At 61.6% G+C, this 15,425-nt stretch overlaps 1 protein-coding gene across 2 annotated transcripts; it reads right to left on the bottom strand.

Annotated features, from left to right (window-relative positions):
- Nucleotides 1-206: 206 nt before the first annotated feature.
- Nucleotides 207-13,951, bottom strand: SLC9A5 (solute carrier family 9 member A5). Of its 2 annotated transcripts, XM_076349486.1 has the most exons (16): nucleotides 13,819-13,951; nucleotides 8,580-8,882; nucleotides 7,753-7,916; nucleotides 7,373-7,451; nucleotides 6,918-7,095; nucleotides 6,567-6,787; nucleotides 6,189-6,391; nucleotides 5,512-5,601; nucleotides 5,311-5,381; nucleotides 4,462-4,591; nucleotides 4,194-4,282; nucleotides 3,914-4,040; nucleotides 3,614-3,784; nucleotides 2,957-3,026; nucleotides 2,616-2,747; nucleotides 207-2,323 (listed from the first exon to the last, which is right to left on the bottom strand). In XM_076349486.1, the coding sequence occupies exons 1-16, from the start codon at nucleotides 13,949-13,951 to the stop codon at nucleotides 1,857-1,859; spliced, it is 2,628 nt and encodes an 875-aa protein (XP_076205601.1). In that variant the 3' UTR covers nucleotides 207-1,856. The 2 variants fall into 2 exon arrangements, with proteins under 2 accessions (XP_076205601.1, XP_076205602.1); XM_076349487.1 differs by lacking the exons at nucleotides 8,580-8,882; nucleotides 13,819-13,951 and having other exon boundaries at nucleotides 7,377-7,451; nucleotides 7,753-7,824.
- Nucleotides 13,952-15,425: the final 1,474 nt, after the last annotated feature.

The raw sequence follows: 15,425 nt of genomic DNA, 5'->3' as shown, positions 1-15,425 counted from the left end.
GAAAGAACTTCACATTTTCCACAAACATTATCGAAACTAGGAAATCCAGTTAGGCACATCGAGTCTGAGAGGGGGGGCTGTGGCCTCAGGTGGAGAAGAGCAGAGAGGCACGGGGACGCTATGCCTGCGAGGGAGAACCAAACCAGGAGCTGCAGGAACCAGGATCTGTGGAGGTTTCCAGACAGCAGAGACACCAGACCACGACGCCTGCTCCAACTCTGATTTATTGAACATTACAAAATACTCTGCATATATTTTCACATTAAAACAATATTCTTGCAAATAAGATATTAAGTCTTGAGTCATTTGTGGTGCCCATGGCTACAGAAAACACTGACCCAGCTAGAGATTTAGTATGGCCCAATATCAGAAATCAAAACCAGAATAAGGCATACCAGAAATGCAAAACTATACAAAAAACCTTTTAAAAATCTCATGCTCATCTGGTGGGATAGGTACAGAGCAGAACGGCCTTTGCTGAGCCTTGCTAACAGTACCGGGGGGTACCGCCAGCTCGCTTCTTGCCCCATGTTGGGCTCACTCACCCAGTGCATCCACATGTTCCCTTGGCACTTGCCGTCTCAGCACACCCACGTAGCTGGAACAGGCAGTTATTTACCTGCTTTGGGGCATCAACAGCCCAAGTTCCCACTCTTCCCTAAGAAGAGCATCCCCAACCCTCCCGTGTTGCCGGTGCCCAGCTGCCGGCTGAGCTTTTGCACGCTGAGCAGTTCTTGGGGAGCAATTGTTGGCCCTTGGGGTCACAGCAGGAATAATTCACTGTGTGGGCCATTGCCACTGGGTCCCACCACCCTCTCAGGATGGACCGGGGTGGCTGGGAGGCAGGTGGTGGGGACAGGCCTCTGAAGATGCACTCAGCTCTCACCCATCGCCCTTGCTCCTGATGTACATTCATACCTGCTGCTCACTCCACTCCTTGCACCATGACCAGCCCTACCAGCTGATGGGCCCCAGGCAACTGGAGGGGCTGGGACGTGGGCAGGATGAATGCCACGGATGATGTGCAGGGCAGCTGCCTCCTAGCAAAGCCAGAAAGCTGAACACCGCAGCTATTGGGAACACATCCAGACAACAGGCGTGAGGCTGGCACAGCAGGCTGGGTGCTGGAGGAGTCCCTGTGCGTACAGGTTCACTAGTCCGGCTCCTGGTGGAGCCAAACCCCAGGAGCGTTGCTCCCAGTCCTGAGAAGGTCATGGCCTTGCCTCTGCGGTACCCCCATAACCCAGGGAACGCAGAGCTGCCATGGCAAGGAACCCATCTCTGGCCTCTCGGCTGAGCTCCATGCATGCTTTGAGGAACCAGCACTGCAGCCGCCTTGAAGTCAACGGCCCGGTCGCTGGGTGTGGACAGGCTCTTGTGCACCGGCCGCCGCTCCCAGCCCTCTCCCGGGAGGTCTCCTACTCACAGCCAGGCTGGAGATCAGCTCGTGCTCCCGCACCCGTGAGCAGCTACGGCCCATAAGCCAGCACCCCTACACCTCAGGGCAGCACAGCCATGATGGGATCAAGTCCGGCTGGGATCCCAGCCCTGGGAGGAACTTCTCTGGCCTCCCAGCGCTGCGAAGATGTGTAGGGACCAGAGAGGAAGAAAGGTTTGGGGTCTCCCTGGGTAGACGGGAGCTGGTACCTGCTGTTGCAGCATGAAGCCAGTTTTGCATCAGTAGGTGCATGGGCAAAGCCCACCTTGGAGTGCAGCTCCGGGAGGAGTGCTGGGCTCTCCTGCCACTCCTGGAGTTTATGGAGACACACACAAGCTTTACAACGCAAGACAGCAGAGCGGTCAGTGGGTCGCAGCCCATCCACAGCCCCCAGCCCTTTCCCCATCTGCAGTCTGCCTCAGAGGTGACTCGCTCTGTTGAACATCAGCCATCTGGGCTCCGTGGTGGGCAGCATCCTGCCCTGCTCCTCTGTGGCCATCAAAGGCTGCAGCTCCTGCTGCTCAGCGCCATCCGGGCTGCTGTCACTTTGCGACCGGCCACCCTTAGAGACATGGCTGGGGAACTGGAAGCAGGAGCTCTGCCCCGGCATCGCCTGGCTCGCAGACTGGGGTTGCTCTTCCAGCACAGGGCAGGCGAATCTCCTATGCTGAGGTCCGCTCTCGATGCCTGGGGGGGAAGCGATGCTCTCCAAGGAGGAGATGCTTTGGTTCCACGCCTTCTGCATATCCACTGGCACGATTTTGGTGGTCTCCGAGGAGACGTAAACAGCCAGATCAGCCTGGTCTCCTTTCCACGGCAGCTCCTTCTCTGCCAAGGTGGGCGATGGTGGGATGATGCAGGGGCTGGGGCAGACATCCAGGCTGCCTGGGGATGCAGAAGGAGGGACAGTGAGAGGGATCTTGCACAGCTCTTGCTCTCTCCCTGGGCCCTGCAAACATTGCAGAACCGACCACTACCAAATGGCCAGCTGGCCCAGGGATGCAGGAGCCACCAGGGAGGCTCTGCCGTGCCTCCAGAGCCACAGAGAAAAGTGATTCTCCCATTCATGCTCTGCTGACTTTGGTTTTGCCCAGACCAAGGCAACCTTGCTCCTCAGGTGGAGGAAGGACAAGCTACCCAACAGCAGCTGTCCTGGCGTGGGAGCATCGGTGCCTACCAGGAGTTGTCTTTCCCTGCAGGACCTCATCGGTGGCTCGAGCGATGAATACAATCCCTTCATCGTCCTCTCTCTCTGTCTCCGAGCTATCGCTCTCATCCTCCTCTGAACTGACCATCACCAGGACAGGAGCTGCAGCCAGACGGAGAGAGTTGGTTTGGAGGATGGGGCACCCTGTGGGGGAAGGACTGCACCCATGGGAGAAGGATGCGGTGCTAGTGTAACCCTGGGTGCTGTCGTGCCACCAAGCTGGCAGTGGGCAGGCACAGCAGGCTGCTCCCATCCCACCCCAACAGGTCCCCTTGCCAGGACCTGCAAACCTCTCCTGCCACCGGCCTTACCTGTCTCCTGCCAGGGGACGTTTCTGTGCGTCTTCCCATTGGGTGCGTCGCTGGTCAGAGAGATGTTCTTCTGCGAAGGAAGAGGGACCGGCTGGGACCTGCCCTGTGCAAACCCCTAACCCCGACCCAGGCAGCCCTGCAAGCCAGGGTAATCCCAGGGACACAGATTCCCACCCCGGCTAGATGCCAGCTGGCAGTCAGTGGTTCCTAGTCCTTAGGCGTTGCATCTCCATGGCCCTACAATAAACAGCTCAGCTGCAATGGCTTCAAGAGTCTCCAAACGAAAGAAGACACCTAAGGCCCAGTTTAAGGCGCAGTGCCCCACTTCTGAGCCTGGATCTGCACTGATGTTCAGGCTACTTTACGCTGAGTGCTCTTGGAAAACAAACGTGGGGCTCCTCCAGGGCTCGGGGACAGCTTTGCCCAGGGAAAAGCCAACCTGCAGCAGCGCTGGCATGGTGGGAACACGTGGACACGCGGGGCCCGCGTGCACACATGCAGAACTGAGATCGAGGTGAGCCGCTCTCCACACTGGCCCTGGCGCTGCCGATGCCCTGCAGCACCTCAACTAACCCCCAGAGGACCTCACTGTCTGCAGCCTGGGGGAGGCCAAATCTCAAGAGCTAGTAATGGAGCAGCAGGTTGGGGAGCGCTTGCCTTTTTCCTGCCCTTTTCCTTCAGCCTGGCCTTGCTCTTGGAGGAGCAGACATTGTGCTTTGTGGACTTGAAGGTCTCCAGCCGCCTCTTCATGTTCTGCCGGAAGATTTCTTTATCTTGGCGCTCTTGTTTATCTGGAGAGATGAAGTGACGGCTGTAGCTGGCCTTGTACTGGCCGAGGGAGAGGCAAAGAGACACAGGGTGAGCAGCTGGCCCCATGGAGCATCCTCCATCCCTGCTCCTCTTGCGGGTGCTGCTACCCTCGGGGTGAGCCGCACACCACGGCCGGGGAGTGCTCACCCGCCGGCGGGGCTTGTAGAGGCTCCCTCGCAGCACGTGGTGCATGGCTGCATCCTCCTTGTCCCGTCGGCTCCGCACCGTGTCGATCACCTGCAGGTCCAGGCACGCGCCACTCCCGCTCTCCCTCCTGACGGGGAGATGGAGACGGAGATACTGGGCTCCATGCCTGCATCCTGCCAGCCCCCTGCCAGCCCTGGCACAACCCACCCCCGGGGAAGGGGGCGGCTGCAGGCGTTCCAGCGAGGTCTGCCCAGAGGCTCGGAGGGATGCTTGTACTCACAGGAGGTTTGTGACTGACGACTCCGACATGGACGTACGGCTGGGCATGGAGGGCAGCGCCAGCTTGGCGGCTGAGAGCACGTGGCCACCCTGGGAGGCGGGAGGGCAAGGCTGGCACTGGGGCAGTGGGGACCCAGCCAGACTGGGGGGCTCCCCACTGCCTGGCCAGAGGGGACACGCATGGCCATGCGCGGGGTGGACCAGAACCCCAGGCCAGCCGGCTCCTGTCGGGGCCACCCCACCGCCCAGCCCCCACCGCATGCCCCTACCTGATCGACAAAGCTAATAGCATCACGGATGTTTAACTTGTAGTAAACGTCCCAGATCTCGTCCCGCAGCCTGTAGGCAGATTTCCGCATCAGGAGCTGGCTCAGGTACTTCTTGTCGAACTGTTCCCACCTGCCACGAGATGAAGACATGGGTGGTTTAGCTCCCACGGGGTACCACGGCCATGGACCCCCTGCCCACACAAGGTTGACAGTGTCCAAAGCATGGCGAAAGTGGGCTGGGCACACAGGACCTGGCTGTGCCCAGGGACATGCTGCCAGGGAGGGCAGGAAGGGAGGGATCACACTGACTCTTCGTCCCTGCCCAAGGGGAAGCGGGAGACCAGCAGGTCTGCGGGAGGCAATGGGAGCGGGACTGGGGCCGGCATGGCTGCCCCGCTGGAGCGCTTCCCCTCCAGGAAACAGGCTTTTCGCATCCTTTTCCTGTCGCTGTGCTGCGGATAAACACTGCCCAGGCTTTAACAGGACTGTTTCCTCCTCAGCACCCAGCGCAGCTCCATCCATGGGGAGGCACAGGGCCATCGTCATCACCAGAGACACCCCACAGCCCCCCAGCAGCTCCAGCACGGGCAAGCAATGCCAGCTCTCGCAGCATGCCCAGCCGCACCCGCCCGACCTCTCTCTGGAATGCTTTTGGGAGCTTGGTCTGCTGCAGAACAGCAGCCAGACAGTCCCCTTCCAGATGGACAGACATACAGCCTGACATACAGGTCCTGCTGCCCTGCCTACAGCAGGGATGTCCTGCAGCGGGGACCCTGCAATGTCCCCATGGCTGGCATGCATCCGCTGTCCACTTGATGGCTGCTGGAGGATCCTGGCTAAGACACTCACTTGTCCCGCCAGTAATGGTAGCCGTGGTGCCCCACGATGTCCTCCACCGCTGCCAGGATGTGGTCAAAGGCCTTGAGCGAGGAGAAGAGGGTGAGAGCGGTGGCGAGGCTGCAGGTGCCCCGGGGGTGCTGAGGCTGTGCATCGCCCTCGCCCAGCCCCGGAGGTGCGGGGAGCCGGGCAGCCTCCAGCACCAGCACCTACGTGCTCATGCAGCTCCTCATTCAGCGTGGGCTTGTGGTGGTCGCTGCGCTTCACCTTCAGCCACGTCACCAGGGGTTTGATGGTGAGGCCCTGGAATGGCAGGAGAAGGCAAGGGAAAGACTGGGAGGGCGAGAGGGTGTGTGGCTGGGGCACGGGGAGCAGAAGCAGCAGGAAATGACTGGGGACAGCAGCAGTGCTGGCCGCGCATGCCCCTACCAACCCGACACCCTGCGCCTAGGGCCTGGGCGATGGTTCTGTGTCCCGGCAGGCAGCAACAATGTCGTAGCCCCCCAGTCACCCTTCCCGTAGGCTCGCATCCAGCCACCGTGCGTCTCCCCTTCCTGGGGCGCAGGAACCCCAGAGCCATGGGCCAACAGCAGCTTTGTAAAGAGAACAGCCTGGCCAGGCACACGCCGTTGCTGCTCTTGGACCGAGTCCCAGAACAAGAGGCCAACGGGGAAACAACATGGGCCATGGCCCCACCATCGCAACAGCCGCCGGGGCTGTCCTGCATACCAGCCTAGTGATGGATGGGGTGCCAGGAGGCACCTAGGACCAAAGGTGACTTGAAAAGAGGTATTTGCTCCAAGCACATGTCCCCAAGCGCCTGCCTGGCCCACCAGGACAGCTCTGGGCAAGAGGGCAGCACTGAAGGAGGGCACGGTGCCCATCCTCACCTGCACAATGACAGTGAAGAACACCACCACGATGGTTGTTGCCACAAAGTAATCCTTGGCTTTCACCTTTGCCCTGTCCAGCAGGATGACCAGGGCGAAGGCCACAGCTCCGCGGAGGCCACCGTATGACATGACCACCTGGTCGATCCTGTCCAGGGGGATGAGGCGGAAGCGGTTGAGCACGCAGGTCTGGAGGACAACGCCTAGGGAAGAAGGAGAAGGAGAGCCTGGGGTGCCAGCAGAGCCCTGCCTGCTCCTGGAGACAGGGCAAAGCCCAGGCCAGGAGCTGTGGCTGGTCCCATGCCCCAGCCTTTCTTGGGAGATACCACTTTTTGCCATGAAAAGGGATGGGTCAGAAGCACAGTGGGGCAGACTGACCCACAGCTCTGAAGAGCAGGATAAAGAACAGGGTGCCCAGCACCAACGCTGTGTCCCATGCCCACTTGGAGGTGTCCACAGCCGAGATGCCCAGAAACATGAAGATAATGGTCTCTGAGCTGCTGGCCAGTGTCTTCATGGTGTACTTGACTGTGGTGCGGGATTTCTGGGAGATGTTGGCTTCCACGTACTTCTTGCAGCAGATCCCACAGAAGGTGACTCTGCAGAGAGGCAGAAGGAGCCAGCATGACCCTATGGCAGGATGAGGAATGGGTCTGCTCGCCGCCTCCTGCTGCTCAGCACTGCACCCCTGATTTCCTGGATCCCCCCAGGGGACACCCCGGTACTCACGCCAGGATGGAGGAGAGCGAGACCATCTCAGCAGCAAGGTACGCGACGTAGGCCAGGAGGAAGACGAAGAGCGGCTCGATGATACGTACGCGCTTGGTGAACCGTGTGATCAGGGCCAGGAGGAAAGCAAAGAGCAGCCCCACGGCTGTGCCCCCCAGGCTCACCAGGAAGAAGGAGGCTGGTGGGGGGAGAAGACTCATATGCACCATAAGCAAGCGAGCCCAGCTCCTGTGCCCCACGGCCATGCCACGCTGGGCTGGCCGAGCCCCACGTTCCCAACCCGGTTCCCCACCAAAGCATCCCGTGATGACAGCCAGTGTGTGACCACTGGGATGGAGATGACAGAGCTATGGTGCTCAGTGCCCATGCCACAGTACGACAGCACCCATGCTTGCCCCCCCCCCCCACTTCCACCCCAGAGGAAGAGTCGGAGGGGCTGTGGGGCCCATACTCACCTACCCCCTTCACGTAGTCTGTGGCATGGATGTGTGCTGGGCCCAGCTCCACAAAAGAGTTGAAGACCTTGTACAGCACCTGCAGGCAAGGCAAATCCCTTGGGGAAGGCAGGGTATTGCCCTGCCTTGAGAGGGGCAGCACCTGCGGGCAGGATGGACCCTGTGGAAGAGGCATTGCCTGCCCCAAATCTGCCAGGCAACACAGCTCATCTCGGCAGGCAAAGTCCCCCGGGGCCATGAGAGAGGAGAGACCCAGAGAGCATGGCATGGGTCTGCCCCTGGCTTGGGGATGTCACCTGCATCCTCTGCCCATCCTGGGGGACTCCAGTGCCCTGGCCCACACTGGGCTCCACTTTTGGGTCCCCCAAGCTTCAACTCACCACGGTGACAGCGTCGTTCAGGAGAGACTCGCCGAACACGATGATGAAGAGGGTCTCGTTTACATGGACCTCTTCAAAGACGGCCAGCACTGCCACAGGGTCCACAGCTGAGATGAGGCTGCCGAAGAGCAGGAAATCCATCAGCCCAGCTTCAACTCCCGGATCTGCTAGGACAGAAGGACCAAGCTCAGGCAGACCATCTGCCCCAGAGCCCCTTTCACCAGGCTGAAACAAGGCTGTCCCTCATCTGCTCCCGGTGACTTGGCCGCAGCATCCCAACTTGGAGTGCAGTGGGCTGAGCCAGGGAGCGCTCCCAGACCTGCAGGGTCCCCCAGGTGAAGCAGGGTTCAGCACATCCTTGCTGCAGCATGAAGGGAGCAGGGCTTGGCCATCCCCCCTGGCACCCAGGTGCATCGCTGCCCCTCCGGCAGATACACACCGAAGGAGGCTTAGCAGCCCCACCTCAGGTCCAGGCATCAAGTGGTCCCTCGGGGCTCAGGAGACTCAAAACACAGCCCAGGCCAGCCAGGGCCAGTGGCTGCAGCCGAGGACAGGGAACACGGCAGCGAGCCAGCAAAGCTAGCCAAGGTCGGCGACAAAAATAGCAAAGACATGAGTCAGCTCAGTGCCGAGCTGGGCTCGTTTGTCCTGCACGCTTGACAGTTCTGCCAGAGCACCGTTCCCAGGATGCCAGGACCCTGCTCCTGCAATACTTCCTGGGAATCCACAGCAGGGCTGGGCAGTGGGCTCTGAACTTGGGGGTACTTTGCACCCTCCGACCCATCTTTTGGGGATGTGGTCCAAGCTGGGCAGCCCTGTGCACCCACCCATGAGCCCAGCCCGGTGCAGCCCCCAGAGCGCAGCGCCGGTGGTGAAGGAGTTCCAGAGCGTGCCCACCACCGCGTAGGTGAGGATGGCGCCGATGTTGTCGAAGAACAGCCGGCTGGGCATGAAGTAGCCCGAGTCTAGGACGATGGGGGGCAGAAGGAAGAGGAAGAACATGTTGGGCTCCAGCTGGTACTCGGCTTTCTTCGCCACAGCCAACACGATGCCCCCCAGGCCCAGCCCCAGCAGGATGAGGAGGCAGCTCTCCGGGACGACGGACGTCACCTTCCTTGACAGGTGGAAAACTAGAAGGAAAGGAAGAATGAGAGCATCAACCAAACAGGCACATGGACAGAGCATCCCAGATCCACAAGCTCCACAGAAGGGTTGGCTGATGCATCATGGACCTCGGGGAGGACAAGGGAGCACCTAAGGCTGCTTCGTGGCCATGTGGGCACAGAAGACCTTCCAGCTAGCTCGCAGGTCAGGATTTCAGGTCCCTGGCTCTTTGGGATCTCCCTCTCCTCCTCAGCCACTGTCTAACAAGCCAAGCAGCTGGGCATTTTGCTTTTCTTGGCCTCTGCTATCTGCACTTAAAGGATAAAAGCAGCCAGTGACCACGTTCACAGTGTCACAAGCAATGCCGGCTGCTGTTCGAGTGAAAGCATCCTAGTTCACTGGGACACGTTACCCCACTCAGAGACGAGGATGCTCAGCCCTGGTGGCGGGGTGACCTTGTTTGCAGCCGTCTGAGCAAGCAGACAGAGCAGCATGCAAACCACTGCAGCACAAGCCAGTCGGCCAGTCTCTGTGCCAGAGCACAGCCTTCCTCAGCACTGGCTAACCTACCTGCATGCAAAAAACAGGCGCACGGGAGCTGCAGATTTAGAGATGCTTTGAATAATCAGTTTATTCCATGCGAGGTTTGGAGCAAATCTTAAACTGCCGTGGAACAGGATATATTTTTTAAAGCAAGGAGAGTATGCCCTGGTATTCATCCATCAGCAATGTGGCAATGAGCGTGTAGCTCAGGCACAAGCCAGCGGGCCATCATGCCAGACAGCACAGGGGACTCGCTCCTCCAGGCAGCCTTGTCCCCAAGACCAGGGCGTCCTGTGTAATCCCAAATCGTTCCAACTTCCAGGTGGGCAACCCCCCATCCCTGTGGATTTCTCCTCCCTAGCGCAGGGTACTGTATTTTTGCTACCCCCAAAGGACAGTGCTTGGGGAAAGGTTGTCGAGGGTCACAGCAGTTTTGCCCCCTCATCGTTCTGCCATCACTTGTGACATCCAGCCCACCTCTGTAGCATGACTTGGCCATCAGATGAAGAAACCTTCTCCTGGGGAGTAGGTTCCTCCAGGCACTTCCAGAGCAACCTCTGTCCTTGAGCACCCAGCAGGTACAAGGGACATCAGAGCAGCCTCTGAGCCGTCACTTAGCTGCAAGCCCAGCCCTGCTGCCAACCCAAAACCCAGCCCCTAAAGCCCTTTAGCTGGATTAAAGGTGCCCATTGCTTGTGCCAAGTCATCCCACCAGAAGGAAAGCTCTGCTGTGGTCACACGCAGACCCTAGGCTTCTTCCCTTCTTGGGAACCCCCATGGACAGACCATAAGGTCTGCCTAGCCCAGAGTCCTGTCTCCAGTGGCATAGACCTGGAGAGGAGCCCAGGAACAGGCAGTGCTTCATCAGTAGGTTTCCATGTCTCTATGCCCTTGTCATTCTCCTCTGAACCTGTCCCAGTCCTGCTCTATCCTTTCTGGGTCCCAGTGTCCCTGAGATGCGGACGCCCTGGGCACTGAGGTTGTTGCCTCCTGATGTTCTTCCTTTCGCCTTTCCTAACACCTTAGTTGATTTGCTTTCCTTCACTGCAGCTGAGCACTGAATTAGAGGAAATAACTCGATGTCAAAGGTCTGGTTCCTAAGCAAAGACAACATCTGTCAGCCCACCACCAAATGTGCAGAGTAAGGGTCGCTTTTCCTCTCGTTGAGACCTCCACAATGACCTGTGCTGCTCCTTGGCACTATAAGCCCTGTCCGTGCAATCCTGGTGAGCCCCGGCACTGCTTCCCTGCCATAACGCCCCGGGAACACTGCCGCAGCCAGCAAGGGCAGAGCAGTGAGCACTGGGGCAGCGTGATCTGCAGCTCCATCACCAACCACCTCAAGGGGAAAGAGCCGCAGAGCACCCAGGGCCAAGCCTCTGCCATAGCTCTGCAGCCAAGTGCCCCGGCCACAGAGCCCGAGGCATCCACCCTCGCCCCCAGCTGCCTCTGCTCGCTGCCAGGGGCTGCGATTCAGCCATGGAGGCAGTGGCGATACGGACACTACAGCCTTCCAAGCAAACCCACAGCCCGGAGAAGGGCTGGCTGAGCTCCAGCCCAGCCGAATTCCTGCTAAATGACTGCACAAGCCATGGCAGAGCCCTGTTCACCCCATGCGAGCCCAGTGAAGGCAGCGCCGGTGGGCGAACGGCGCTTGCTCAGCGCTTGCGGCAGGCTGCGAAACCACTTCCCGCCCACGGGAACAAAGCTCTGAAGTTTTCAAGAAGGGAACGAGGTGTCCAGCCCCTTTCTGCACGCTTGGAAGCATTGCCAAGATCCCCGCTCCCCATTCCGGCAACCCATCTGCACTCCCCGTGCTGCTGAGATATGCCCTGGGTGGCTGGAGAGACCCAGGAGAGCTTGCAGACATGCTATGGGGACATGGCTCCTAGCTGTCATCCATCATTCTTTCCCCCGAGCCAAAAACTTGGGTAAAGAAGGGAGCAGCATTGATGGGAAAGACCCTGCTTGTCCAAAAATCCCCTGGCTGAGGGGGGGGATGCTGCCACCCTCCTGAGCAAATGACAGCACATGAGCTCCTCTGCGCCACGGGGAGCAGCCAGCGGGGATGGGTGGGAATGAGCTCTAATTTTACATGCGCTAGTCAAGGATTTCAGCATTAAAGGTTCCCACAGCAACGGTAACTTAGCCACATGTGAATTAACTTCAGAGCCATAATCCACACTCAGGCATCTATAATACAGGATTTGCCATTAGGAGGACTCGGGGCCAAAACCTGCTCCGCTCCTCCGGTCCTTGGGAAACACCTAAACCAAGACACGAGTAGCCATGGATGGAGGTGATGGTGCAAGGAGAGAGGGTTGCAACCCATGGGGATGCTGCTGGGTAGAAAATCATCCATCTGCTGGCAAGCCCCTGCCCACGGGGCAGCTGTGGGTGAGGAGCACGTTTGGGGCAATGCTCCTTACTGGTCCTTAATTTCCTTCTTCCCTGCATCCCGTTCAAGCAGATCTGTGCTCTGACCAAGTACGGAAAAGGCAGCAAAGCCCGGATGATGCCTCGCTGTGCAGGAAGGCAACACCCAAGCCAGTTTTTCCCCGCCCTGGGTGTTTGCTGGCTCGGGGCACCCCGGCATCGTGACCACCTCCGAGAACAGAGCCTGCAGTGTCATTTCCCCATCACCCAGGCGTGGGGCCGCTTCCTCCCCTGCAGTCACAGGGCTGTGAGCTGGCAGCCCAGCGCCACAACCGCAACGGCTCCTCCGCGCCAGCCTACGCCCGGCGTCCACAGCCACCGCAGCCGGTGCTGCCCCCTTCGCTCCCTGACATCCTCTGCCCCCGGCTCCATCTCCTCCATGGGCTCCTGTGCGCCCTGGGGACACCACTGACAGGGTGCTGCCCGCAGCCCTGCCTCCAGGGTGTCACTCCTTGCTCCGGGCTGTGAGTATCCATCAGACCCGTCGGATGCGCTGAGCCAGGCAGCCTGGAGCTACCCACCGTCGGGGTTGTGTCTCCCAGATGGAGAGGGAGAGCGGCTATCAGCTCGCCTCAGGCCTGGAAGAGCGTGGCGGGGCTGGGGGCTTAGGAATGACCCCAGCTCAGGCCCCCCCCCACCCGCTGGCACTGCCGGGGCAAAGGGGAGCGCATCAAGGGAAACCCGCACAGGGAGCAGCTCCAGGGAGACGTTTGAGAGAAGAAAATAAGAGCCAGGGAAAGGGATCGTCTCTCTGATCTTCTGCGGGTAGGAGGGACGCGCTCGGCAGCTGGAGGTGGCACAGCTGCAGACAGAGGGTTGTATTTTTAAGCTCACGATGCCTGTTAATTCATTCCTCGCGATGCTTTAGGTCTCCCTTGTGAGAAGGCCAAGGAAGGAGAGGAGCGCAAGGTCCACAGCAGTGTATTCGATGATGCTTGGGACAGGCAGAGGCCAGCTGGTGGTGACAGCTGTAGTTGTCCCCGGTGTACTGGGAGCTGCTGCTGGTCCCCGGCTGCTCGGAGACTCCCCTGCCTCACTCCGAACCCACATTTCTTGAGCTGGCTCCAAACTAAGAGGGTGTCCGTGCCCCCGCCACGGGGCCTGTGCCCACAGCGGGGCCCCCAAGGAGGAAACCTGCCTCAAGGTCACGGTCTCGTCCCCCGGGCCCAGCACAGCAGGCAGGGGCACCACAGAGGATCAGCCCCTGGGGACCCTGCTCGGCACCCACACCCGGGCGTCCCCTCCCCAGCACCCAGGGTGCTGGCAGGGGGCACAGCCCTGCGGCAGCTCACACACATCCTCCTTGCACCTTCCCACGCAGCCTCTTGCGGCAGAGCTTCCCCTCGGCTGCCTGGTGCTGTGCTGGGGAGCACGAGAGCCCGAGGCAATGCAGATCTGGAGTGACCCACCGGAGGGGACCACAGGCACTGACCCGTCCCCAGGCTGCCGGGGACACATCTTGCCCAACACTGGCACCACCAAGCCCTTCCCGCGGCTGGGGGGATCAAACAGTTTCCAGCCCTGCCAGCGGCACGTGCTGTGCCAGCCTCTGGGGCATGGGACATCCTTGCTGGACATCTCTGCTCAGCTCCTATTCTCCTCCTGAACCCTCCTTCCTCTGCGCCCACCCGTCCATCCCTCGCGGGAAAAAGGGGACCAGGCCCCCACGTTGTCCCTTGGCCTGTACCTTCACCTCATCACCGCTTGCCATCCCAGGCAAGGGGATGGAGGACACGGCGTGGGGTCTTGCCAGGTCACCGCAGCCCAGCTGAGGACGGCGACCGGCCGGGCTCTGGCCATTTGTCCCCGTGACCCGTGTCCTGGTGTGCGGTGGCACCCATTCGCCCCGGATGCCTCCGTGCCCGCCGGGGATGCCGCATCCCACCCTGCCTGCCCCGGGGGTGGGCGCAGCTGCTCCCGGAGCCCCGGGGGACCGGGGTTAAGGGGGCGGGGGGGGGGGGGGGGGAGACGGACGACACTCACCGATCTTGGCCAGGCTGGCCACCAGGATCCAGGCGGCCACCAGGCAGGGCGCCTGCACCTCCCGCCACTGCCACCGCAGCAGCTCGGCGCCCGCCGGGGCGGCGGGGCCGGGGGAGGCCGCCGGGGGCTGCATGGCCCCGCGCCGCTCCTCGCCGCTCCGCCGCGCTCCCGGCCCCCGCCCGCGTCACGCGCACGTGGGGCCGCGCCGGGCCGCCCCCCCCCCCCCCGCCCCACGCCACGGGCTCCGCCCGCCGCTCCCCGCCCCGCCCGGGCCGGTCCCGCCCCCCCCCCGGTACTGCCCCCTGCCCCCCTGCATCCCCCCCGGTGCCCGGCACCGTCCTGCTCGCCCCGTGCATCCCCCTCCACCCCAGCGCACCTGCACCGCACACGCAGGTGTCCCCCGCCCCACCTCGGTCCCCCTGCACCTGCCCCGGTCCCCCCTGCGTCACCCTGGTGCCCCTGCGCCTGCCCCAGTGCCCCTTCACCCATGCCAGCCCCCCTGCACCTGCCCCAGTGCCCCCTGCCCCACAGCGGCCCCCCTGCCTCCACCCCGGTGCCCCCTGCCCCATGCCAGTCCCCTGGCACCTGCCTGGTGCCCCCTGCATCACCCTGCTCCCCCGTGCCCTCCCCTGGTGCCCCTGCTCTGCCCGAGTCCCCTCACCCTGGCTCAGTCCCCCTGCACCCACCTGATTCCCAATCTCCCCACCCCACTCAATCCCCCTCCCAGCCCAGCCCCTTCTGCTGCCAGCCGAGAGCACCCATCCCTGCCCCAGCCGCTGCCTGAGCCCCAGCCTGGGAGCACCCCAGGGGGGCCCCCATGGTTCCTGGATCCCCCTCACCTCCCCAAGCCCCTCTCAGACACCCCTAAAAGCTCCCACTTGCCCATGGACCCGGGGCCATCCCCCCTGCTCCGGGAGGTGCCCCACCTCCCACGTCCCATCCCTGTGGCTCCCAGATCCAGGGCCCCGTGCCCTGAGCAGGCTGCAAGGGATGCCCAGGCAGCCCAGGGAGCGGGGATGCCACCTGGCAGGGGGAAGAAGGGACGCTGGCGGAGTGCTTCATGGAGAGCCAGCTGAGCTGTGTCCCTGTGTCCCCAGAGCCAGGACAGAAGGACACCTTGGCTGGGCCGAGCCCTCTGGCTGGTGCTGCCGATGGCACGGGCACCCTCAGACACCAAGTGCCAGGCAGAGCCCGCTGGCCAGAGGGGAATGGGCTGCAGGACGCCTCCCCGGCAGCCTCGGCGGTGTCGCCTCTTCCCGTCTTTCTGACCCGGCACAAATGCGCTGCAAACGTTTGCCAGCGGAAGAAAACGGCTGGGGAAAACAGCCTGCTGCTGCCACCCCCTGCCAGCCGGCTCCTGCCAGGAAAGGCAGCGCAGCAATGGCCTCGCAAGGGCTGCCGCTGAGAAGCAGCTGCCTCCCGCTCCCCTTTTAAGTTGCCAAAGGTGTAATTAAATCCCCCCTTTGCTTTGCCTCCCCCAGGCTGGTTGTGCCCTGCCGCCCCGGCCTCGTGGACCCGGCCGTGCCGCTGCCTGGGCGTCTCTGCTGAGCTCCCCCCAGCCTGCTCACACCTCGCTCCTACTGGGAGCCCGGGCTGGAGCCAGGAGC

This window comes from Aptenodytes patagonicus, chromosome 11 (assembly GCF_965638725.1).
Source record: "Aptenodytes patagonicus chromosome 11, bAptPat1.pri.cur, whole genome shotgun sequence".
In the NCBI taxonomy this organism is placed as follows: domain Eukaryota; kingdom Metazoa; phylum Chordata; class Aves; order Sphenisciformes; family Spheniscidae; genus Aptenodytes; species Aptenodytes patagonicus.
This window is presented reverse-complemented; position numbering and strand designations above follow the sequence as displayed.

Excerpts from the sequence above, each read along its gene's own strand:
- SLC9A5 (XM_076349486.1), bottom strand. The coding sequence starts at position 13,951 with ATGCAGCCCCCGGCGGCCTCCCCCGGCCCCGCCGCCCCGGCGGGCGCC. Across the intron at positions 4,592-5,310 it reads TACCATTACTGGCGGGACAA|GTGGGAACAGTTCGACAAGA; the intron begins GTGAGTGTCTTA and ends ATCTCGTGGCAG. Across the intron at positions 2,324-2,615 it reads GCAGGGAAAGACAACTCCTG|GCAGCCTGGATGTCTGCCCC; the intron begins GTAGGCACCGAT and ends CTGCATCCCCAG.